General features: G+C 43.0%; 1 protein-coding gene across 2 annotated transcripts in view; it reads right to left on the reverse strand.

The window, feature by feature from the left end:
- DPP6 (dipeptidyl peptidase like 6) overlaps positions 1-26227 on the reverse strand; it is a 612774-nt gene that overhangs the window by 284937 nt on the left and 301610 nt on the right. Inside the window, exon 7 of one of the 2 annotated variants that reach the window (XM_074986299.1) lies at positions 15757-15770. The exons of the other annotated variant lie outside the window; for it this stretch is intronic. Coding sequence (XP_074842400.1) covers positions 15757-15770 — 14 coding nt within the window. The remainder of the gene's footprint in view (positions 1-15756; positions 15771-26227) is intronic. 2 annotated transcript variants of the gene reach the window in all.

Raw genomic sequence — 26227 nt, forward strand, 5'->3', positions numbered from 1 at the left:
ACAGAACACAACTTTGCCTCATGAAAACTGGGGTATCCTACAGAAGAGGGGTTTGCTGGTAGAGAACTTTAGACTTCTAGAAAGTAGGGCACCTTATTTCTTAAATCCTGATTTCTTCTAGCTTTACGAAATGTATCACAAGAAGCAGACACCAAGGTACTTTGCTGACAATCTAGAGTGAGGCCTATAGTACCCACACAGTCCATAATGTTAAGTTACAGGGGCTGGACTCCATGACCTCCTGAGGTCCCTTCCAGACCTAGGATTCTAGCATTCTATAAAATTCACTACCCAGAAAAAGGAAACTCTGACTATGTTGTTTTTTTTTTTCCCCCATTGAAGTATGTGGTCAACATTTGTGGTACTAGGAGTTAGATCTATTGGTACAGTAATAAAATGTTGCTGTAGAATTTTGTTTGCTAGATTTCTCCAAGAAAACATTTCAACAAATGAGCAAGCTGCACAGCCTTCCGTTATCCGAAATCAAAGCATAGTCACAGGTGTGAAGTGGAAACTTTTGAAGGCAAATGTTTGATATTTACATCCCCTAGAGCAGGGGTGAGCAAACTGTTTATGTTGGGCCCCACTTTTCATCCCCGCATTTAGCAGGGTCCCTGCCCCCAACCTGTTTAATATATCCCAAACCCATGGAAATTTTGGTTATGTGCACATGACAAAAAAAAAAACCCAGAAAACAAAACAAAAGAACCCTTTCAGCACATTTAAGAAAATAACTGTATAGAATGTAAAAACTTTGTTAAAATTTGTATACAAATTTGAATACATATGCATTAAAAACAGCAATATATTTCAATATTTTAATGAGATGGATGAGCCTGAGATGCAGCAGCTGTGCCCCCCTTACGAAATTTTACACTCCCGAGGGGCCCTGCCCCCTACTTCGCACATCCCCCTGGAGCCTGACTCAACTGCCATCGAAATCACTGGAAAACTTCAGTGGCAGTTGAAGTAGGTCCTTGGAGAAGTTGGCTAAAAGGCAGTGTTAATGTATCAGCACTTGTTCTTTTAGGACCCTGGCGTCCAATCTGTTCACTACTCGCCACCTGTGGCAAATAGCACACTGCACTGTGGTGAATGCATGTATACCTATCTCATAAGAAATCATAATTCTTCACATTTGTCATGTGCTCAAGAGCATTAGCACAGGCACAATGCAGTGGGCAGCCTACCTGCCAGTGAGGAACCCCTGCGGGCACTGATGCCACCCACCCTCTAAGGGAGCACTGCAGGGCATGGCAAGGATGGGGGTTTAGTATCACGCCCTCTAACTCTTGGGGGCAGCACTGTTGTCTGCACACTACTCACAGGGAACAGCTGGAGCTGTGCCACTCCCAGCTGTGGAGGCGGCGGGGGGGGCGGGTAGTTGTTACAGGCTATGCGGCGTTCAAAGCCTTTCCGTAGTTAGGCCTTCTTTGCTGCAATGAGTCGTGTTGCCGTACTTGTGTCTGTGATTATTACATCATCTCACAGTTTCATGTGTATTTAAAGGCCAGAAGGTATTTATTTTTTGAACGTTTAATACAATGTTGTATCATATAATGTGGTGAATATGGAAAGACAACAACCACAAGTGTGGTGAGCTTTGAATTCCTATTGGACACCTAGGGCTTAGGTTTGCCCACAAAATCCAATCTTTCTGCATTCTCATGGAGATTTGCTTACACAGACTGAGGCCTTTTGTATATGGTGAACCATTGTGTGGCAAGCTGATGTGCAGTACAATTCAAATCCCAGCTTGAATGGGCACTCACTGTATAGACAAGCTCTAAATAGCTAATAACGTGGTGAACTATCGGGATGCAACAACACCATACTAAGTTTTGCATGATGCTATATTGGAAAGTTTGATCTCTGAATTCTTGTTTCCAGCTGCAAATTCAAAAATAGCTCACAGTGTCTTTTCTGAGTTCTTTAATATTAAAAAAAAAAAAAAACTGTTGGATGCAGCACATGGAATATATTACATGATGATTCCACCGGTGTAAAGGTCTTGATGCTGCTACCAAGACTAAAATGCTTTTCAAAGATGTATTTTATCCTACACTTATTGAACTTTATTTGAGATCTTACACTTTGTGGAAGCATTTGGCTAGAACTCTGTAATCTTATTAACATACTAATGCAGTCACAATCTATTGTTTTTGTCTTAAAGCCTTCAGCATGACAGAAGCAACTGAAGTAAAGTAAATCGGTGTGCCAAAAAAACGCTACAGACAACAGTTATAGATAATCGTCAAAAGTTCATTCCAGAGAATTTTCAGTCCTGAAGTTTCAAATATCTTAGCCCCTACAATGTTACAAGAACAAATTGGCACAAACTATACAGTATTTACAGAGAGAAAAGACAGTCAAACCAGACGGTTTCTCCTAGGGAAGGCAGAACTCATTTAGCCTAAAATTGAATCCACTTGAATTTTATGACTTGGAAGTCTGAGGTAGTTTCCAGTTATCCTGGGTTTGCCCTCCACATAGGACAAGATGACAGCAGGGGCAGAGGAGAGAGAGAAAACATAAGGGAACATGGTGAATTATAGAGCAGAAACCAAACAGAGTGAAAAAACACCAGGGCCTCAAAAGGTGAGCAGAGAAGGGGAAAGAAAAAAATCTGATAAAAATAGATGCAGAATTGTGCAGAACAGCTAAGTCATTAGGAACTGCTCCCTACATAGAAGAGACAAAGTCAGAAAAAAATGTTGTCATTTTTAAACAAAGCCATTGATTCCTGAAAACAAACTAACAAACCCCAGAGGATGTGAAATTATAGGAGGAAAATCAAAGATTCACACACTCAAATTAGTTTTAAAACTCTAATATACCTCTTAGACAATGGTTCCTGAAACAATATGAGGAGTATAAACAACAGAAAATACAAAAAAGTTAAATAGTGTTAGTCACCAAAGCCAGGGTTATTTCTGCTCTTGCCCTTGTCTGCATTTGAATTCTCAGTGTCTCTTGCAATGAACATGCTGTAACATGGACAGCACTAATTTAAGGCCATAAGGGCTGAGGCCATGTGCCTTTTATATCTTGGTTTTTAATCATTTTGTCACTTTCCAAAAGGCAATACTGGTCATGACAACAAGCTCTTACTCCACAGCAACTTGCCATTTTCTCCAGCAGTGGGGGCTTTTCTTTCTCCAAGTTGCCCCTCACCCAAATCTCACCCCTTGTTTTTGGGGTGAAGAATCTTCCCCTACAATTTTTAGAAAGCAAGAATTTACATAGGAATCACTCCAAGGCACAGCTCTAATTCCAACACCTTTATCATAGACCCACATCACCACTGACAAGGACAGTTCCTGTAAATAAATTCAAGGCTTCATAAAAGGACTTGAACTCTGCAGCATAAACCCTCTCCCCCAGCCCTGCAGTCTCTTCTACAATGTCTTCTTCATTTTCAATGGGAGGAGAAACAGCTCTCTTGGTGTTCACTCAATAATGACTAGGGCATCTTCATGTCATACTCCAATGTGTGAGTCCATTGATGGCTGATCAGCCCGATTCTGGAACTGCAGGTCTTATTGCAGAAGGGGCAGGTGTTGGTAGCTGTTGGAAGGGCGCAGGGCAGATCTGATGCTTTTATACTTCTCTGCCTTTCCTTGTCTGCACTGCAGCAAGGCCTCTCAAACTGTGCCACCCTCTCAGGGATTACTGCTGTCCACTGGGGACGATCCTGGGCAAAGTTCTCCTAAGTTTCAACATCGATGCTGCACTTTTTCACATGTGCCTGAAGCATGTCCTTATATCACTTCTGCTGGCCCCCAACTCTCTGTCCTTCCTCCAACTTGGAAAACAGAATTTCTTTTGGGAGGCGCTGATCAGACATTTGAACCATGTGATCAATCCAACAAAGTTGTTGGTGAATGATAATGGCTTCAAAGCTGGTCATGTTCGACTCTTCCAGACACTGGTGTTCGTGCACCTATCCTGCCAAGAGATATTTAGAATTCTCCTGGGGCAGTGTTGATGATATTGTTAAAGTGCCTTCAAATGATGCTTGCATGTTGTCCAGGTTACACATGCGTACAGTAGCGTTGGAACAATCACTGCACAGTATACAAGAAGCTTTGTCTTGGCATAAATGTAAAGGTTTTCAAAGACCCTTTGTCTCAGGTGGGAAAAGCAGAACTTGCACAGTTCAGATGAGTTCCTGTTAATAAATTCAAGGCTTCAAAAGGAACTCAAACTCTGCAGCACAAATCCTCTGCCCAATCCTGCAGTCTTTTCTAGGATGTCTTTTCCATTTTCAATGGGAGGAGAAACAGCAAAGGGAAGGGATTTCCTGTCAGGGCTGTAGCCCTGCAGGATTCAGGGATGGAGAGGCCAGCTCCGATTTTCTCCTTCTTCCCTAACCAGGGGGACTCTGAAAGTACAGCCAGTCTACACAGCAGCGCTTCTGCTAACCAGTGGGGTGGGAACTCCATCCTCTCGGAAAGTGTCTTCCAACATTTCAAGATTTACAGTGCTGTCAGCTCACAGAGATGACTACCACACAGACTAAGCAAGTAGCCCTGTAGCACCTTAAAGACTAAGGATGTTATTTATTGGGTAATGAACTTTCGTGGGTAAGACCCACTTTTTCTAATGAACAGTCCCAGTCTTTTAAATCTTCCTTCATATGGCCTCCATTCCAAACCCCGATCATTTTTGTTGCACTTTTCTGAACATTTTCCAATGTCAATATATCTTTTTTGAGATGAGGTGACCACATCTGTATGCAGTATTCAAGATGTGGGGGCACCATGGATTTATATAGAGTCAAAAAGATATTCTTCATCTTATTCTTTATTTCTTTTTTAATGATTTCTAGCACTCTGTTTGCCTTTTTGACTGCTGCTGCACATTGAATGGATGTTTTCAGAGAACTAACCACAATGACATCAAGATCTCCCTCTTGGGTGGTTATAACTAAATTAGTCCCTATCATTTCACATGTATAGCTGGGTTTATTTTTTCCAATGTGCACTACTTTACATTTATTAACACTAAAATTCATTTGCCATTTTGTTGCCCAATCACTTAGTTTTGTGAGGTCTTTTTGAAACTCTTCACAGTCTACTTTTTTCTTAACTATTTTGAATAGTTTAGTATTATCAGCAAATGTTGCCACCTCACTGTTGACCCCTTTCCTCAGATCATTTATAAATAGGTTGAATAGCACAGGTTCCAGCACAGATCTTTGAGGGACACCACTAGTACCTCTTTCCATTTTGAAAACTTTCCATGTATTCCTACCTTTTGTCTCCTGTCTTTTAACCAGTTTTTAATCCATGAGAGGGCCATGACAACTTGTTTTACTTAAGAGCCTTTGGTGAGGGAACTTATCAAGCCTTTCTGGAAATCTAAGTACACAAAGTAACTAAATGAAGTCTGAGGGATGGACAGGAGAAATGGGAGCAGAACCTGAGCTGAGAAATATTTTCTTGAGTTATTTCACTGTATACTTTGAATAGACTTTCCTCCTAGTATTTTTTGATGCTGACAAGACATGATATAAATTTCTTTTATGTTTCATGGGCCATTTACCCCGGGTAGAAAGGGTAACAACAAATCACAAAATCAATGGTGCATACATTTCAGGCTCATGGCACAGGTTTCTAATCATCTGTGTTTTTTGTAGAATGATATTAGAAGGGAGAAAACCTTGAGACACTAAGATATGTACATAGCACAGAGACTTCTGAATCTGATCTATGCTTCCTAACCCAATTTTATTATTACCACTTATTCATTTATTACTTTTCAGCCCAATGGGGTTAATAGCTTTTACATTCAAAGTACCAATTTATAGTTAACTTTGGATTTCATTCTAATTGTCTATAACATTGAAGCCACAAAAATGTGCATGTTAAGGCCCTCTGTGGAACTGATTAAATCTGAAAATAAAGTGATGTACTGGAGTATATTAAAAAGCGGAAGCTGGAAACTGTACGACTCTTACAGATTCCAACCTTGTGAGCTAAACCCTGCAGCATTACAGGACCTGACCTCAGCCCCCGTGAAGTTAATGCAGGCACTTCAACTGACCTTAATGGACTTTGGGAGACACCCATATTTTTCTTCCTGAGATGAGCTAAGTAGGACAAAATCCTGACTCCACTGAAGTCAATGGCAACAATTTTCATTGACTTTAATGGTGGAGGTGAAATTCCCCATTAAGTAAGAATGGTTTTTGGACTAGCTGAGCCTCAGATGGGGCTGAATCTCTCCCTTACACATGGGCTACTTCTGCAATGTATAGATTCCTTCCCTCAATGCTAGGGAGCTGCCCTATGTATCTTACTGAAGCCTCCACTGGAATGGGGAGATGAGCTGTCATTTTCACTGGCAGGTGTCCTGCCCACTTTTACTTTCCCTGCTTCCATAGTGAAAATGCAGCCGCCCCCTGTACTTCCTCCCTTCCTTCTGTCTCTCCAGCAGCCCCAACATCCTGCAGAGAGGAATAGCACCAGTTCCACTTCACTGTGACCCTAATTCAGGAAAACATCTCCATGTAAAATAGCTCCTAAATGCATGCCTAATTTAAGTCCTGATCAGGAAGGAGTGAAATAGGTGCTTAAGTGCTTTTCAGTTTTGGGGCCCCAGAGCCATTTGATTGCACCATGGGGAGGAGAAATGTAATATGCCATGTACTTAAGGATATCAGCATGCAGATAAAAATAAACCAGCCAGACTTCATTCATAAGTCATCTCAGACTGTTCATCCTAAAGATGCTGCTTTGTTTCTAACAATGATGGCAGTTGAGTCTGAGCAGTTATTACTCCAGTGGAAACAAACCAAGTGCACAAAATTTCTACTCTAGCTGAGCATCAATAATACAAAATCAGCATAAAGGTAACACTAAAACAGTGTCAGTCATTTGAAGAACTCACTTGCCTAATGGTAAAGAATTAACACAAATGAGATGACCATTGCAAGCAATGCAAAGCCCTTAAACCTGTTTTCCCACTCCCTTTCTCATTGGCGTTAATTCCCTCTACCTAGGCTGCTTACATAAAAGTGTAATTGTTTCTGGATTAGAAATGTAAAACATATGTTACTGTAGGTTTAAAATAAGCACACTTCACTCAAGCTGCATATTAAACCTTACACGTATTACCACTTTCCTCTCTCTTTATGATTGCACCATAATGGCGCCCACCTGCCAGCATAACTTTTGAAGCCATAAATCCCTGCCACCTCCAGTATTTTAAGACTCTAGAATATGGGTCTTTGATGGGTTATTTCCTCTGAGTATAAAAGAATCACTGCACTGGAATGCACAGGATGAATGCTGGAAATGCTCCAGGATGGGAGGCTGTCAGCAAAATGATTTCTGGCATGTTTATTTCAAACCTGCCAAAAACCTGCCAGCCAGGTGGCCATATTAGAATAATAGAATATAAAGCTAATGCTCTTAAAACAAAAGCTCATCAAGCACAGCTTCTGTTGCCCTTTCATTTTGCAATAGTTATATGGCTGCTTACACCAAGGACAAATATTGACATTACCTGTCAGCACTACTTATGCCCATGTATATTACATACCCATTAATACTATGCATCACAAGGGCAATCCTCAGTCCCACCTTACTCTCATTTGTAACTACTCAAGCTGGGTTGTTCATCTGGGGTCTTTTAGACAGGTTTTTTTTTCTTCCTGAAAAGGTGTGGTCATGTTTTTAGGATCCACAGAAAACCCAACAACGTGGTATTGTACTCGCTTTCCAGCTACAGCGTCAGCTCCCCCTCCCCACTGTCTGTGATATGGCACCAGTACATAGGTCAATAAACTCCCAGTGGAGATCAGCTTGCACTGGTGCAGATTGATGGTTGGTGTGAGGACTTCAAAACCCACCTGCATCCGTTGTACCCCTGTGCCATAAGGGCTGCTGTTATTCCCACTGCACAGATGAGGGGGTGAGGTACAGAGAGACAGAGCACATCCAGACTGCTTCCACAAGGTGATGGCAACCTGAACAGACACGCTTAAGCTAGCTTTAATTTCACGAGCTCAGGTCCCAGAGCAGTGAAGCCACAGCAAGGTACACAGCCTGTACTTCCACAGTCTCCCAGAAGCAGACCCAAGCCAGCTCTGGTACATAAGTGTGAATTGCCCCCACAACCTGCAACTGCACTCCAGACTTGCCCAGAGCCACGCATGGCAGAGCAGTGATCTGCTTAAAGCCTAGCCATCAAGCCATCCCTGTTTTCTGTGGCCTGTCGCTGTGAATCCTTCAGCTTCCAAGCTTGTTGACCCAGCCGGTCCCTACTGTCAGCACTAACGTCACTCCACGTCTCCCAAAAGGGAACAGTTTTCAGTAAAGTCCCTTCCAGTCTTTATCTGCAGACAGGAGAGGTTTCAGTGCAAGGGGTGGGGACCCAGTCCAGCACAAATTGGGTTTGAATTGGTGTAGCTCCACTGACCTCAGCGGGTAACACTGTACACATATAAACACATTCAGGGCAAAGCTCTTCTCTGAGTTACACTGTTGTATTTCAGAAGTAATTCCACTGAAATGCAATTACATCTATGGCACACACCCAGTGATGAGCATGATAAGCCTTTTATTGAGCCAGATTCTCAACTGGTGGTAATAATTGGTACCACTCCATTGACTTCACAGTAAAACTCTGCCTATTTGCAGCATTGAGGGTGTGGCTTAGAGTATTTAAAAGCTGTGTACATATTTTACAAAGCTCCCAAAGATGTAGAGGAATGGCTTAGGGTGGCCCTGGAGAGCACAACTGGAAATAACAGGATTCAAGTGAACACAGGGCAATTTAGGTTAAGTCTTGGTTTTATTTAATTCCTAACAGTGAATTTCATTTGACTGTGGCATAACCTGCCAAAAAAGCCAGAGAAAGCCCTGGTGCTTAAGCACAAAGCAATCAAGAATATAGTTCAGGGAATAATTACGTAACAGGATGGTGGAAAAGATGATCTATGTAATAGATCTAGTCGCTTTTGAATTTGTATGACTCCAAGATGAAGAACATATTTAGCAGTGCAGTATGTTCTTTAACAAGCGTATAAAGGCATAGGGTGAAATCCTGATCCCACTGACCTCAATGGCAAAATTTCCATTGGCTTCCATGCAGCCAGGAGTTCACCCACAGTGTTTGCAACTAATGGCTTCTGTTATTCAAAGTGTAAGCACAATAAATCCATTGAAACTCGGATGTAAATCTGTCATATACAGTTCCCTGGGAAAACCAGCATAATACAGACAAGTGAGAATTACATAGCAAATGCAGCCTTATCATTTATGTCCATCAGTGTTGAGAGTTTATTATTACGCATTATTTGTATTAAGTTAACACCCAGAAGCCACAATTAAGGTCATGCTGAGTATTGCCCTCATAATAATCCAAGGGAGAGAAAATATGCACTTATATCATTCCCCACTGCAGCTTTCCTATTACTTTTGAATCATACTTACTGAGTCACATCTAAAACTGGAAACAGAACCTACAAATGTCATTTGAATAGCACCACTGGAGTCTCTTGGATGACTGTCTGAGTAAGCATCTCATGCGTCTGCAGAATTGGGGCCACAGATTGTGAAATGTTTGTGGGTAGCATCCACGTTTGCTTTATTCATTGCATAATGATTATTTTTCTAGCTCACTTTTAGGCACCCTGTATATAATACAAGAAGTCCTGTGGCAACTTATAGACTGATGAAGCAGGTCTTTGCCCACAAAAGCTTATGCTCCAAAATATCTGTTAGTCTATAAGATGCCACAGGACTTGTTGTTTTTGAAGATACAGACTAACTCAGCTACCCCCGACACTTGTCATCTCTACATAACAGCAGCAGACGGGTATGGTGTATTTCTTTATAGAGCCCACCACACACACGTCATTGTGAAAACCTACTACTAAAAACGAAATCAAACATATCCAAATGCAAGTACAAACAACTAGAAAAAACAGAATTTGCTTCATGCCTATAATTAAAAGTAATTAAACTGCTGGTGGAGAAGGAAACAGTTAAAATGACATTTTTTTTTTTAAATTTACAGCATATACTATGCACTGACAGTGCTCAGAAAAATGTATGTTATATGGTTTTCAGTAGTGGTTCCTGAGCTTTTCACTAGTGGGGACCCCTAATCGCCCCACAAACCATTTACAGTCCCCCTTTCACCCTCCTTAAACTGTTCATCAAAGCCAGTTGCACCCACTATGTGTACTTCATTAAATGAAAAAGGAAACCACAACACAGACTTCTGGACAGCAATAACATTACTGGACGTTATTTAATTAAAAATAATAATAGATCATAACTTTGCAATTTATTTAAAACTTACTTTCTATGATCATTTTAATTTATCTTTTTTCTCAGAGCCCCTGAAATACTCTCACAGACCTCCAGGGTTCTGTGGGTCCCAGGTTGAGAATCACTGGTGTAAAATACTTTAAAGAGAAGCACACAGGCATGCCAAGTAATTATGGGCACAAAATTAAATGCCTCTTATTTACATGTTTTTACTAAGTAGTGTATCTACCTATAAATACTCAATGCGACAGACAAAGGCCTTCCTTCTCAGGCGTGCATGTAAACAGGACAAGGAGATGTGATGTAGAATTAGAGGTGGTGTAGCTATTTGTAAAACACTTTATTCCAATCTGGAGACTAAGTGCTGCTGGGAAGTGCCTCTTTTGCTGAAAAAAATACCATTCCTGCTGTCATGTAGCAATGCTGAAGATATGCACCTATGTCTGAGGGAGGGGAAAAGGAGGAGGACTAGGTAGTGCTTTTTTGTTTAAAAAAAAAAAAAAGACGGGACTGTACTCAGCCAGCTCCCCGCTCAAGCCAATCCCACAGCTGGGGCTGCCAAGGTGCCAGTGCTCAGTACCAGCAAGTACTGGCACAAAAAAGCATTTGGGTTTGAGCTTCCATTTGATCTGGGGTGCTTCTTTTTTGGCCTCTGCATATTTATTTGGCCTTTTATGGATCAGTACACATAAGTTAATTACTTTAAGTGTGATAATGAAGAACACAATAATAAACACAACAAATAAAGGGCTCTTCATGGAACTCTTACCCCTGCTGAGCAGTAGCTTACTTAGTAAGTCATCTCATTGATGGATTTTAAAATTGGACCATAAGTAAATGTATTTCTTAGGAACTCAGGCCTACTTGGAGGAACACCAATGTCCCTGGTGAAACTCCAATGGAGCCTGCTCACTAAAAATTACTAAGTTGCTATCAGCTGCTAAGCATTACTGTAAATGAAGTACAGCATGGCACCTCTAACTACAGTAGCAATAAGAATATATTTGTTATGGGGGATAATGTCAGTACTCTCAAAACCAAAACATAGACAGCTGGAGTGCTGAGGCGGCTGCTTATCATGATGACCGTTATCTTCTGACAGTAGCCTTGTGCTCTCCTGCCTGTCTGTACCCACCTTTGTTACTTTTCTTATATTTGATTAGAAGCTCTTTGGTCCCAGGAGTACTTTTTGTGTCTGTAGACTGTTTAGAGCAATGGGTTCCTAGTGTGTGATGGGGGCTCCATGGCACTGCCATACTACAAATAAATGGCAACCCTAATGATAAGACTAATGAGGTATCAATGTGTGTCTTTGCTCTGGTTTCAGAAGGAGGTGTTTTTTGTTTTGTTTTGTTTTGTTTTGTTTTGTTTTGAACTAAAGGAATGCCTTTTCCATCGCTCTCCCATTCCCTTTCTAATACCTTGCCTTCTGCAGACTCATGGTGCCTTTCTGCGTTTGTTGTATTACAGCTGCTGAAGAACAAGCCTCTTCCGTAGGGGAAAGGTTCATTATGCCCCTGTGCTTCAGATGCAAGAGATGACAGTGCCAACTGTCACCTCATTTTCTGGTGCTGGGAGAGACACAAAACCTTGGACCTGCTTTTAAAGGAAGGATGGAGAATACACCAGCTTCATTACAAGTGTCCTCTGGCAAAATTCAGAGAATTACAGAATGGAAAACGTTGTGACAGGACATGACCTCCTGTTACCTGCAATGATGAAAGACAACCAGGTGTAGTAAGTACAAGCCCAGTATGAGGCCTTAGGCCTGAACCAAAGTAATGGTCAAGACTTTGCTAACAGAAAGCGAAGTGCAGCTGTGAGCTAAAGGAATGCATTGCTCACAGAATTTGGCAAGAAGAGGGTTGCTGGTGCATAAACATATCTACCTAGCATATTGAAGTAGGTACATGGTACCAGAACTCCCTACCCCAGAACACTACACAGATAAAGAATAGGCCAATCCATCCCAATGACTGAGGCAAAAGGGTAGTATGGCAGGTACATGGTACCAGAACTCCCTACCCTGGAACACCCCCCAGGTAAGACAGAATGGCCAATACATCCCAATGATGGGCAAAAGGATAATATGATGGATAGAGTTGTTTTGTTCAAACCAACATGTACAAAGGGGGAGGCGGCACCTAACTACGTAGAAGGGGTGTACCTCAATATGTCAGGAGTGATGTGTAAGTTGTTTGTACCTGTGTATAAGAATGTAATCCTGGGATGTGGTCTGGGTCCGGCCGAGGGGGCAGTGGAAAGTCCTGCCACTGACTGAGCCGAGTCCATTGACCACAGGTGCATATTTGTAGTATGCCCTGACTTAGACTAAGAAATCTACAGGGAACTACTATTGTATCCAATACGGCAATAAACCTGGCCGACGTGCCTTCGCACCTTACTAGACTCTGTGGTCATTGGGGGTTCTCTTCGGGTCTGCTGTGTCAGCTATCTGCAGAGCTGGGGCAGCACACAGAGGGAACACACGCACGCAGCCGAGTGATACATTGGAGAGAGCAGAGCACCACGCTGGTGGCAACTCTGACGACACCAGGGTTATGCTTATTTTCAGATGACCGGCTAAAAGATTTATTTCCTTGCAAGGAGTGAGGACTTCTTTAATATTTAAATCACCTTGTCAAGTGCTTGAAACTGTGGGACAGAATCTTGTGTTCTGCTTAACTACAACATATTATTTTAGCCACATAGTTCCTCTTAAGAACCCCTTTGTTCATATCAGTAAAACTTGTTTTTCTCTACCAGTACATCTCTTGTTTTCATTTTAAATCTACTATATGTTTTATTTACAGAATTTACCTCTTTGGTAAAGAACTCCTCCTACACAGTAAGAGCAAGAACTGCCAAATTCAGTATATACCTTCCTCTTATCATAACCTGAAGCAACATAAAAGTTTGGTTGTGCCAGGAAAGTGGGATGCGCCTGGAATTGGATTGCTTCCCATAAAACCAAACAGAAAAAGAGACAATCAGCACAGCAAGTCCAGTCCTCAAAATTGACATAACTGAGCAAATGGTGAAGGAGACTGAACCAAGATGAATGAATCAGAAGAATATGACCAACTTGGAATAGGACTGCTTCTGAATGAACCTTACAGAAAAGAGACTAAATGGAGAAATTTGGAGTAGTGCTCTGTTTGGGCAGAGCTAATTCAATGCTTAAGGTTTGACAGCTATAAGGAAACGTTATTGGAAACCAACATGACTATAGCCCCCTTTTGTTAAAATATAGTGCATGATAAGAGTTTATAGGGATGAAGAAACAAAATGCACTTGATGGAATTCTCATTTAAAATTTACTGGAAATACCAAACAGATAATTTTAATAATTCCTTTATAAAGAAATCAAAAATAAAAATTAACCTAATAAAAAACCACTATTTTTCAAAAATACAATGATTTAAACAACACATGTACATTTTCCTTTTATTAAAAAAACAACCTTAATTGAATTAAGGACATGAGTAATATTAGGTAAATCTGCTAGTAAAATATACAGTAAAATGCTCTGATGTCTCATGTTAAGGGAATATTTGAGAATGGTACAGAAAAAGCCTATCATTCTGATTTTCAGGCATTAATAAGAATAACACTTGCATGTTTTATTTCTTAAGATTAAGCCTCCAATCTTTCAAGTTGCTATCACAGAGCCAAAGGTAGAAACCAAATTCCATCTTCCTCTTACACATGCAGGTTTACAGTTAGCTTTAACAAATGACAATTCCTCTGAAGATTTTAGTACGCAACAGACCAACATCAACTTATAGCAACTCAGAATCAGGCCCAATGTTGCCATTAAATAGAAATATTTCTAAAATCCAAATCTATATATGGCATGGGTTGAAAGCTCTGACAACATACAAAGAAAGAAAAGAGGTACTACAACAATGCATGCTTACAAAATTTACATAATCATATTGCTTAAAGAACATAATAATGAGAAAGGTTGTGGTACCCTTTCCAGGTTCAACTATCAATAAAAGACTTTCAGCACATGCTGGTAGTAAAAATAAGAAAATGGTGATTATCTCACTTGTGGTGGCACTTCAGCACTTAAAATGTACACATTGCCCTGTATGTTGAGAAATAACAGTGATTCAGTATTTGCATCAGTCTCCAGAACTTTCAGCCATTTTAAATGATTCTAGGTGCCTAAAAATGCAAACAGACAGCTTGTGGGATTTTCAAAAGCATTTTGATGCCTAACTCCAACAGGTCCCATGGGTTGTCGATAGACATATTTAGGAGTTTTAATACCATTTAAAGAGCTGGGAATAATAGGAACTGATGCCATGCGAGTGAGGCACCAAGACACTTTTCAAATTCCACTCAGAGCCCATGTGTATCTTTAGGTGCCTAGCTAGCTTTAAAAGTCAGACCCTGAGTGGGTACAAAGAAGCACAGGGCATGCAGCAAATACTGAGACAAAGCAACCTAGTTATTTAACTATACTGTGAAGAAACATAAGCAAATTCAACTGAGGCATCATACAGGCTAAGGTCAGAAAGGATCTAATTTGACCTCCCAGGCCACTACCAACCTGCCCGAAAGTCATTGAGAGAATGCATACAGCACACCTGTATGGCATTTTGGAGCACAATTTTCTGATTGCTGTCATCCTTTAATACTAGTTCTTAAGGACCATTGGGCTAGGACTTTACCTAGTGCAAACCCTTGATTGAGAACCACCTGGCCAGTGAGATGAAGTTCCTGTATGAACGTAGTGATCTAGAGTAACAGGAGTCCATTGAAAAAAACATGCAGAAAACCAACACGGTAGAGCTAGTTACACCATCACCCACCAAACACTTCAAGGGAAATTATTGGACTATGGCCTACTTTCAGGCTTCAACCTGAAATTACATAGGGGTTCTGCCAAGACTTGGAACTAGCAGATCAAAAGGCTATAAATAGTTATAAAATAATGCATTCCCTGAGAGGGGAGGATGTCAAAACAAATCAGCAATTTCTAAAGGAGCCATGCCTCCAAGCAGAGAAAGAATACATGATTTACACATTTTAAAGGAAGAAAGAGTCACCAAAACACTTCAGCCTATTGGTGTGCGGGAAGAAGAACAGATATGGGGTAAGCTAGATACAAGAATAGGTCGTTTTTATTGTTTTAAGATCTTTTTCTCTGAAGTGCTTTTGTTCCAAATAAAAAATGTGTTGGTTTAAGAAGGCTGTGTGGCGACTGTGTTAACCACTAGTCATTGCTCCCAGAGACAACAGAACTACAGCTACTAAACATAAGTCAGGCCTGTTGAGGTAATTATGATTGGCACCTGGGGAATGCAGCCCAATGCCTAGGTCGACACTGGAGAATTGCATGATGCTACCTTGAAAGAGAAGCAACAGTCCAAGGACTGAGGAGAAGAGAGAGAGTTTTAAAAGACCAGGTGAGGTCACAGGGGCAATTAGCCCCCCATTTGTAACAGGCTTGATTCACTTCTACATCATCACCTCAACTCCTGCTAGGGATGTAACACTGTAACTGGTTAACCAGTTAACCAATAAGCTTGGTGCTGATTGGTTTCTGTTAAGGATTAAGCTCCCCCCAGGGTCTGGTTGTCCTGAACCCATGGAATCCTGGCTGCCACTGTGCCTGGGCTCTGCTGATGCCTGCAGCCAGCATCCTGGTGCATCTAGGCTACGTCTACACGTGCAGCCTTCATCAAAATAGGCTATTTCGATGAGTAACGTCTACACGTCCTCCAGGGCTGGAAACGTCGATGTTCAACTTCGACGTTGCGCAGCACCACATCGAAATAGGCGCTGCGAGGGAACGTCTACATGCCAAAGTAGCACACATCAAAATAAGGGTGCCAGGCACAGCTGCAGACAGGGTCACAGGGCGGACTCAACAGCAAGCCGCTCCCTTAAAGGGCCCCTCCCAGACACAGTTGCACTAAACAACACAAGATACACAGAGCCCACAACTGGTTGAAGGCCCTGTGCCTGCAGCATGGATCCCCAGCTGCCACAGCAGCAGCCAGAAGCCCTGGGCTAAGGGCTGCTGCCCACGGTGACCATAGAGGCCCGCAGGGGCTCGAGAGAGAGCGTCTCTCAACCCCTCAGCTGATGGCCGCCATGGCGGACCCCGCTATTTCAAAGTTGCGGGACGCGCAATGACTACACGGTCCCTACTTCGACGTTCAACGTCGAAGTAGGGCGCTATCCCCATCTCCTGATGAGGATAGCGACTTCGACGTCTCGCCGCCTAACGTTGAAGTTAACTTCGAAATAGCGCCCGACGCGTGTAGCCGTGACGGGCGCTATTTCGAAGTTAGTGCCGCTACTTCGAAGTAGCGTGCACGTGTAGACACGGCTCTAGAGTCCCAGATGTCTTCCCCATGCCTGGAGTCCTGACAGTCAGGAGGAGTTGCAGCCAGGAGACCAGCAGCACAGCCCCACATAAAATGGGCACACGCCTAGTTCCCCAATTAAACGCTTCATCGTGTAGCCAGTAGAATTTTAATGGTTAAACAGTTATTATTTGTACACCGTGTGATGGGCTAGATGCCCTGGGATGCCACTTCATGAGCTGAGATACCGTTGAGGACACCAGTTCTGCCAGTCTGGATGCCCTTTATCTGGTCTTACTGAGCCAAGCAATAAGGCTTCACCAGCAAAGAACACGGGCAGGGCCACACTGAGTTGCAGGAAGTGAGCTCAGCTCTGGGGAGACTCAGCTTAAGGGACTTGTTCCAGCACCCAGGTTCACACCCCCCTTGGGGTACAAACCCAAACTATATGAAATACACCTCCTCCCTCAATGCGGAGGAAGGTATGCATGCTTCATGCCCCCCCAGGTAGATATTACATACACTGGGTTATATTACAAACAAGGAGTAATTTTAGGAACTATAACAACGTTCATTTCAGCGGCCAAAGAGGCAGCAAAGAGCACAAAGCAGATTACTAGGAAAATAGCACAAAGTACTCAAACTAAGCCAGGTCTGCCGATGGGTGGGGGGGGAGGGGAAGGAGACTGATGTCCTTGGACCCCTTTGAAGTGCTGCAGCAGTGCTGCTCTCGCTGCACACAGCTGGCGGGGTGCGGGGGAGGGTAGCACAGTGATCCAGGCAGCACTGAGATCTAACTGCCCTTGAACCCACCTCTCCCACTCTTGGCCCTGTTCCTTCCATGGTGCACAGAGCCAGGCCTCCTCCCACCAAAGGTGGCTCTCAGCACTGCTGAGCTAAGCCAGATTCACTAAACAAACACATAATAATTCCCTCACCCTAGATATTGTTTCATGTAGAGTCCTTCACAGGCCAGAGATGTCCTTCTAGACTCAGTCTAGCAATTCTTTCCCTTCTTTCAGTTACAGTCCCTTCGTTTCCAGATATTTTCAAGCACCTCTTTGCAGTGGGGAGGCAGAGGAGAAGCCAGTTGAAGACCACCATTGTTGCCTACCCTGCCTTATACAGAATTTCTATAAGATAGGAATCCTCTGTTCAGGTGAAGATCAGGTAGGCAGATCACCTGACTCTGCAGTACATCATCCATGAGTCAGCAGCCATGTGGAGCTTCCACAGGGAAGATGAGCCTATTCACAGCCTATTGTCCTTGTTGATAGGGCATCAGCCCTGTCTGGTTTTTCCATTGTAGTCCTTGAAGTGTCAGCAGCAGGAGTGACCCAAGGCAGGAAATGCATACAGACAGGTAATTATGTCTCACTTCAGGTACAAAGATGATACATGCATACAAATAGCATAATCACATTCAGTAAATCACAACCTTCCTAATGACACCTGATAGGAATTATCTTGCTTAAAGCACATTTCAATTTCATATCATAAACACAGCTCATACAAAATATGGAATGCAATGTCACACACGTCATTTATACCTCTATTCCCCCCACCCAGGTTTTTTTCATTCAACTCTTCTATTGTGTCATAACCTACATAATTTTCAGCACCTGACAAGCTGGCAGGCCAGCAGGGAGGAAACAAAGCTGGTGGGAGGATGGGGTAGCAGGCTGGGGGGAGGGGACCAGAGGCAGAGGACCGCCTTCCTTCTGGCAAGTTCCCTTGTTTGGGACCAGTCAGGTCACAAGGGTGGCAGATAGCTTCAGGCTCCTCCAGGAGATCAAACCTGATTCTGAGAGATTCCCAGTGAAACTGGGAGAGCTGGCAGCCCTCGTACTATTGGCCCATGTAATATGCTGGTATGTGGATGCAGCCCACACTTTTAAATAGGTTGAGAACCATTGTCTAAGGGTCGTGGTTTTCCTCCCCTTAATTTAGTTTCTTAATAATTTGCTTCTCAACAACCTGAGAAGTAGACATGAAAGGAACAGAATATTGGAATAACGGCACTGCAGAGAGTTGTATTGGGCTCATTTTCAGCACTTCTTGAGTGTCCATCAAACTCAAGATGCAAAACTTTTATTGCCTGTGATAAAGTAAAAATTTCCTTAGCAGCTTACTTGAATCCAAATAAGTGACAAAATAATTATTACTATAATAATGCCCAGATGGATGAAAATAGCCAAGGGCTCACTCTCCACTTAATAAACATATGTACTTCTCATTAGCACTCATCATACTTCAATCAGTGCATGCATGGAAGAAAGAATGTTAACCTCTATGGGTCGTCAGTACCAGAAATCTTTATAAAACCTTGCCTGACTTAAGACCATATCTTCAAATGGAGACAATCTGTACTGGCTGTTAGTTTTGGGGAGGGGGCGTGCAGGGTGATACCAGCTGCTTCAACAGATGTCACTGAGTATGCTCCATCTATGTGAATCCCCATGTGTTGCTCTGTTTTTAAATAAGTGAGAAATGAATAATCCTGAGTGTAATTGCAATGGCACATAGATCCTAGAAGTACAGGTTGAACCTCTCTCATTTGGCACCCTTGGGGCCTGACCAGTCCTGAATGAGAGTATTTGCTGGGCCATGGGAGGTCAGTGTTTTTTAGCAGCATTATCAACACTTCCACTGCTTACTGGGCTCTAAGAGGTAAATTACAGCTAAATAACAGCACAGAACACTGAAAACCAGGGCTGGTGGCACTACACAAATTTTATGGGACCACAAGAAACTTGCCACAACCATGATTAGTGGTCGTCTGGCTCATGTCTGATTACGGATGTTGCTGGATGAGAGAGTGATGGACTAGAAATGTTCAACCTGTACTGGCTGAAATTACTCAACTGCTTTTTCTTTTTAATACACCATCTTCACTTGCACTTCTTGTTGGTGATATCGCAGACTTGGTCTTTCGGGAGGGTAGGAATGAGAATCGGGAAGCAACTTGATGAGTAAACGTATGGAAGATGGTTCTAACCATAGAAGAAAGCAGAGACCCTTGAGAGAGTGGCAGATAAAGGAGTTGTAGACCCTTGGTTCATTGCCAGAGTAGTGGAAACATTAAAGAAAACTAGGTAAGAAGTGTACACTAGGGCTTCATAATCTAGAACCTTAAAGGTATGAACAAGAAGCATAAGCTTGTATAGCTTCATGAGCTGCCAGAGATGATATTCACAGTAACAGGTAGGGGAACATGGACAAAAATGATGAAGAAAAGGTGGTTTTGGGTGGCCTGGAAAGAAGTGAGGATAGGAGGAAATGCCCCTTCAATGCAGGATTCAGAGAGTGGATAAGTATCTAGTCCAACATAGTCATTGTTTTTAGAAAGTGATCAATGCAGAATTTGCAACTTAAAAACCAGTAAACACAGTGTTTTAGATACAAATGCAGTTACTTTCTGGACAAAGTGTAATATTCAAAACAGGACAGGATAGAAGGGCGAGTAGCAATGATATCATCAAATTAGCTTATTGACTGCACATAAAACCTTCCCAAACTTTAATCAAGAATCAGTGAGAACCTCCTATTCTTCTCTGCAACATACGATTCTATTAAGATTCTACTGCATTGGGATTAAACTAGCATGTTAAACAATACAGCAGATCTTACCCAGCTTTAAAAATAATAGTTTTACTATTCATGCAATGACCATTTTCATTGCTCAAAAGTTTTTTACGTAAATGTCCAATTCAATTCAATGAAATGTTTCACTTATGGAAGCCAACATAACTCTAAAGGTAAAAAAAATCCTTTTGATTTTCCATGCATGAAGACAACTGGCACCTCCCCATCTAAGGGGACATCAGCTAATGGGGACTCATGTGCCTTTCCCATATGACCTCCACAAGTGACTCCTCCCCACCATGCCCCCCCCAGCCCAAGGCCCCAGTGGTCTCCCCATCCCCTTCCTACCCCACATTCTCTGTGGGTAGCTCTGTCCTCTCTGCACTGGCTCCTCTCAAAATGTACCTGCCTGGGAGAACCCCTGGCTGAGGGGACAGTGGGCTGCCTCCCACCTAGCCTTGGCTTGCAGACAGTAGCTGAGTGAGTCAGAGGAATGTGGGGGCTCCAGCTTGCTCAGCCAATATCCCCAGAAGCTCAGTCTGGGCGGGTTGCAGCCTATTGCTGCTACACCCAAGTGTTCTCCACGTCAGCTGGGGTGCTGCACTGAAGTGAGCAAAAACCTCCTGGAAGGGACTCTGGCTTCACCTTTCCTCTTCCCTTCGACCCTCCTCCTTCCTCTCCCTGCCTGGGTCAGCTGCTGAAAGTTCACATAATCTTGTGAGGGAAGGGCTTTTCTGCCCTTTTGTCCATCCTTCGAGTCACCAACCCATGGAATTCATCAGCAATATTTTAGCCGAGGCTGGATTCCTTTAGTTACATTTCATACAGAATCTACATTTAGTGAAAATGGGATGCTGTAGTGCAGATGATCCAGTAGATTGGTGTGGAAGTAGTCTACAGAAACTAATCCACTCTGCACTGGATGGGGAAAGATGGAAAGGAATAGTAAGAGGCATCGGACACCAACGGGAGCTGAGCCCACGGTTATCAATGATAATGATGCATGCTGTAGTCTTTGTGTACCCAGAACATCCACTAATGTCAAACTTAGCAGCTGTGTGCATGAAGAACACAGGAGTGACTATAGAGTATAGGGGAACTGCAGAAATTTATGGAAGGTTATCAACAAACAGTAAACGAGCTATAGCAGCTTTAGCATAATTTTCATCTGAACCATTTACCGCTTTGAAAAACACAAGAGGGATAGATTACATGTCAGATCATTTTATCTATACTATAATCTTCACTTTCCAACTGTTTATAAGACAGAAAAGCATCTGCTGTCCAAAATGTTCTCTGAAGTCATACTTAACTTTAATCTTTAGTGCAGATCTGTCACATCTACTTGAGGTTTTAATGATCAATTATGGAAGGAATATGCTCCGGTTGCCTTGCTTGTATCTATTCTAAAGGTGCTGGCATAGGGAAGACACCACTTCAGGTTAGATCTGGTGTGACAGAACGAAGGAGGCGGCATCATACCAGAAGTAAAAGGCAAATGCTGAATTTAATTCCCATTTTCTTTAAAACAGTTTTTAATAGCATTATTCATTCTGTTCAACCTCCCTCATCTGGCACCCTCTTGTCCGGCAACATACCTTGTCCAGCAGGGCAATGGATGTTGTTGGATCAGAGAGCAACCGAGCTGGCAGCCCCATGGCTGGGACCTGGCTGGGGTGTGGAACCCTGCCAGCAGCCCCAGCCACAGAAACCATTGCTGGGGGGTGAGGGACACTGGCAGTCCCACGGCTGGGATCCAGCGGGGGCTTGGAGCCCTGCCAGCAGTCCCAGTCACAGGAACCCTGGCCACCCTGCAGCTAGGAGCCTGCTGGGGCATGAAGCCCTGCCAGCAATGCCAGCTCTGAGAACCCTGGCCACGGGAGCCTGCTGGGGCACAAAGCCCTGCCAGCAACCCCAGTTGTGGGAACCTAGCCGGGGCAGGGAACGCTGGCAGCCCCATGGCTGGGAGCCGCCTGGGGGTCAGCACCTCAGCTGGCTCCCAGCAACTAGGACCCCTGCCAGGTGGGTGATGGGGAGAGAAAGGGGAAGTCTGGCAACCCTGGAGGAGAGCCCTGCAGGAATGCCCCCAAACCCCCAGTATGTGCTCCTCAAGCAAAAACTTGAAGAATTGGATCTCAGAATGAACAAAATGAAACTGGATTTTCTTTCTGTGAATAATAAGTAACCCCCACTGATTTCCATGGGAGCTTCTTTTATTCTGAGGTGGAAGAACATAGTCTGGAATGAAAGGCTTTATTGAGAATCACTATTAGCCGCATGCACCCTCTTAGCTCTTTTCCTAGAGACCTGTTGGTACATTTTCTTCATTACAGTCACAGAGTGGTAGCCATGTCAGTCTGTATCTTCACAAAACAAAAAGCAGCCTTGTAGCTCTTTAAAGACCAACAAAAGGATTCTTACACCAGCTCCACCATTTTGTTAGTCGTTAAAGTGCTAAAAGACTGCTTGTTTGTTTTCTTCAGTATGTGCAAGTTCCACATTAATGACCTCAAAGTTTAAGCAAGTCTGGATCCCCAGAGGCCACTGTCCAGCTCTAACTTAGTAAAAATGCGGTCTGAAAAATTATAACTCTTTGGAGGATTTTAAGGCCTTTGTCATGAAATGCCAGCTCCCTCTGGCTCAATACAGAATGCTGCTATCAGACACAGTGGCTCCAAGGTCTTCAAAGCTTTACAGGTCCCATGCTCAGTTTATTTTAATTGATTTCTATTTTTATTAGGCCTCCTACAAACAGCTTTGTAAAGAACTCATTCATTTTCATTTTTAAAATGTAACTTATTGGACAGCAGCAGATAGCAAGTCATTTTGCCTTAGGAAAGCAATATGTTAATTCACTTTCATATATCAAGTTATCTTATCCTAGGCACTGTAATATAGGAACATGTCTGCTTACATCGAAGAAACACTATTTGTGGTCACTATTAATCTAAAAGAAATACCCATAATTAAATAAAATAAAACCCTGGAAATGGGTGAAGGGTAAATGAATTAAAAATCACAAAATCATCATTTTCCTCCTAGGAAATAAAATAATCCACTCCCTTGAGACTGCTGTGCCATTCAGTTCCAGCACAACAGCAGAGCCCATATTGTATTGCATTGTAATGTATTGCCCAGTGCATTGTAATGGTAATCTGAATTCCTCTGCCTGCAGCCGGGTAACTCATTTAAGCCTCTTAGTGGTGAGAAAAAACAGACCAGAGTGAAATTCTTTGGTTCATGGAACAGGCTGTTGGTTAACCTGGATTCTTTCTCCTGGCCTCAAACCAGAAGTTTCTTCCATTATCAGAATATTTTCTTTAAATTTGGTGGCTGCCTTGTTGCACCCAAACTTGGAGATTTAAAAGCAAAATAACAGCTCGATGACTGCAGGACTATGGACACTTCACACTAGGAATAGAGGCTGAACATGAGGATTTTACATTAATTTAAACATGCTGTAGGATTTGAATAGAGAACAAAACAGCACAATGGAGACAGTGAAGATGTGCTTGGTCCTATGATTCAGTTCACCGCGCCCATGGGAAATCTCACGGAAGAAGGAACAGCAGTGCCTTTAGACTTTGCTCCATTTTTTGCTGCCCACACCAGCCCCCAGAACAGATAGTGAAAGGGGTCTTTCCCACCCAGGGTGTATGGTTTCAGAGGGATCACAACTGGAAAAGGGACATCTATACAAAGGTCACACCAGTGCAAAAGGTTCCTGCCACCTCTGCAGCTCCATTGGAACCTTGACCCTACAGAGAATGGGTAGATGATATAGTAGATAGATGCAACTCCACACTGGACAGGGAAAGATGGAAGGAAATAGAGAGAGAGGCCTCGGACACCAACGGGTGCTGAGCTCATGGTTATTGATGACGATGCCAGGGATTTCATAGTCTGTAGCCCTTCCTATGCTCTGCTAACTCCAGTGTAGATTGCCCCAAGGGGTTCAAGGCAGACAATGTACATTCCCATTCTGCACCCCACACACTCACAATGCCTCTGTAGTCAGGAGGAATAAGGTCATCTGAAGCCCATTCTATGCAGCTAAAACCCTTCCACCACATGTCGTCATCCCCATACATTACATTAGAGGGGTGGCAGACCCCACCATGATCTTCTGCTGGCCTGCTCTTAACAGGTGCCTCAGATCCCTGCTCAAAGAGACTAACTGGTTCTTGTTAACTCACTGTGACAACTGGGGCTTTTTAACTTTGGAACGGAGGTGGGAGTGCCCCCTGGAGCAGAGGTGCCTGGGTGCTTGCATAGGGAGCTGTCTGAAAAGTAATTCTGAGGAAGAGCCCACCTTAGGAAGAAGGCTCAGCGTTGGATTTATATTTGGAGGCTATTAGTTGAGTTACCAGTGAACCCAGGTGACATCTCATCCCTACTGAAGTCAAAGCAAGCACTGTCCAAAGAAGAAAAGATGGCCCAGTTGTTAAGATGATAATCTAAGACTTGAAAGATGTGAGTTCAATTCCCTCTTTCACCACAGACTTCCTGTCTGATATCAGGGATGTCTCTTCATGCCTCAGCACTTCCCTATCTCACCAGAGCAGTGTGAAGGGAGGACACAAGTCCCAAGGATAGGCTCCAACAGGGGTAGGATTTCTCCCACTGTGTGCAGCTTCACTTTGGGGCAGAGAGGGAACTCCAGCAGACAAATACATTTCATAGGTGTGTGTATGTGCCCATACAGTCCAAAGCTGAAGAATCACTTTTTCCTTTGACGCATATCAAGAGAGAATGAAAAGATTCACTCTGCAAGTGTAAGTGCACTTCTAAAAATCAATGAAAGAGAATTTTCTCTATTATTAAATTAGTCTGGGGAAAAGGAAACTTATCCTAAGAAAAGCAACAAAGGAATTTCATTTGAAGCTACCTTATCATTGTAATGCTCTTCAAAGCACTCAAAACTAAGCAACATCCATTTCATTTCTTTACATTCTTTATTCTTTAAGGCTATTATAAGTGAAAACAATTGTTGAGTAGTAAATGTCAGTGGTATTCTTTCCTCTACCAGCCTAAAAAGTCCAGCATTTTATCTAGTGTGATATAAAGTCATTTTGGATACAAATCACATTTGTCAGTTGTCACCACACATACCAAATTCAGCCAAACTTTACTTATGTCTGTAGGTCCAGGGAAGGCAGAATTTGATTCCTAATAATTAAACAGCTGCTTTTCCAGTCTCCATGGGCTTGTCTACACTTGTCCCCAACTTCGAAGAGGCCAGGGTAATCAGGGAGATGGGAAATTATTAATGAAGTGTTGTGGTGAATACACAGCACTTCATTAGGGTAATTCTGCCCCCGTGGCAAATTCATAGTGTCAAACTTCAAAGTGCCAGCATGTGTGTAACCTTTACAAAATTCTGAGGAGTAAAGGCACTTCAAAGTGTCCACAGCTACACGCATGCTGGTGCTTCAAAGTTTGACACTTGGAAGTTGCTGTGCGGGAGAATTAGCCTAATGAACTGCTGCATATTCACCACAGCACTTCATTAGTAATTGCCCTTCGCCCTGATTAACATGCTCCCTTCGAAGTTGGGGGCAAGTATAGACCCAGCCTATGTGTGCAAAACTTTTACTGAAGATGTGAATAAACCTGCATAAAGATTTTTCCCAACTGGATCACTAGGGTGAATCTATTGGATGATCTTACATTATCCTATAAGCACAGAAATGTTGGCACTACAAGCAGGCTCGCTGACAGGAATTCTGGGCCTTAGGACAGCACAATCAATGGGTCCCTGTCCTCCTCCCGCAGGCAGAGCCACAAACCACCCCTCAATCAGAGGACCTCCTGGTCTGTTGCAACCCCACCCCTCACCTGCCTGGAAATGCTTCTCCCACCCTCCTGCTACTCTCTACCCTCCCTGTCAACCCTGCCAGCTCTGCCCCCAGCAGTCTTGTGCCCAGCTTGGCTCCTTCCCTCTCTGACACTTCCTAACCAGGTCTGCCCCCACCTCCCCCAGTGTTCCTATGTCTAGATTGGCCCCTTCCCTCCCTGGCCCCCAGACAC

The sequence above is a fragment of the Carettochelys insculpta genome, chromosome 2 (genome assembly GCF_033958435.1).
Source record: "Carettochelys insculpta isolate YL-2023 chromosome 2, ASM3395843v1, whole genome shotgun sequence".
Classification (NCBI taxonomy): Eukaryota; Metazoa; Chordata; order Testudines; family Carettochelyidae; genus Carettochelys; species Carettochelys insculpta.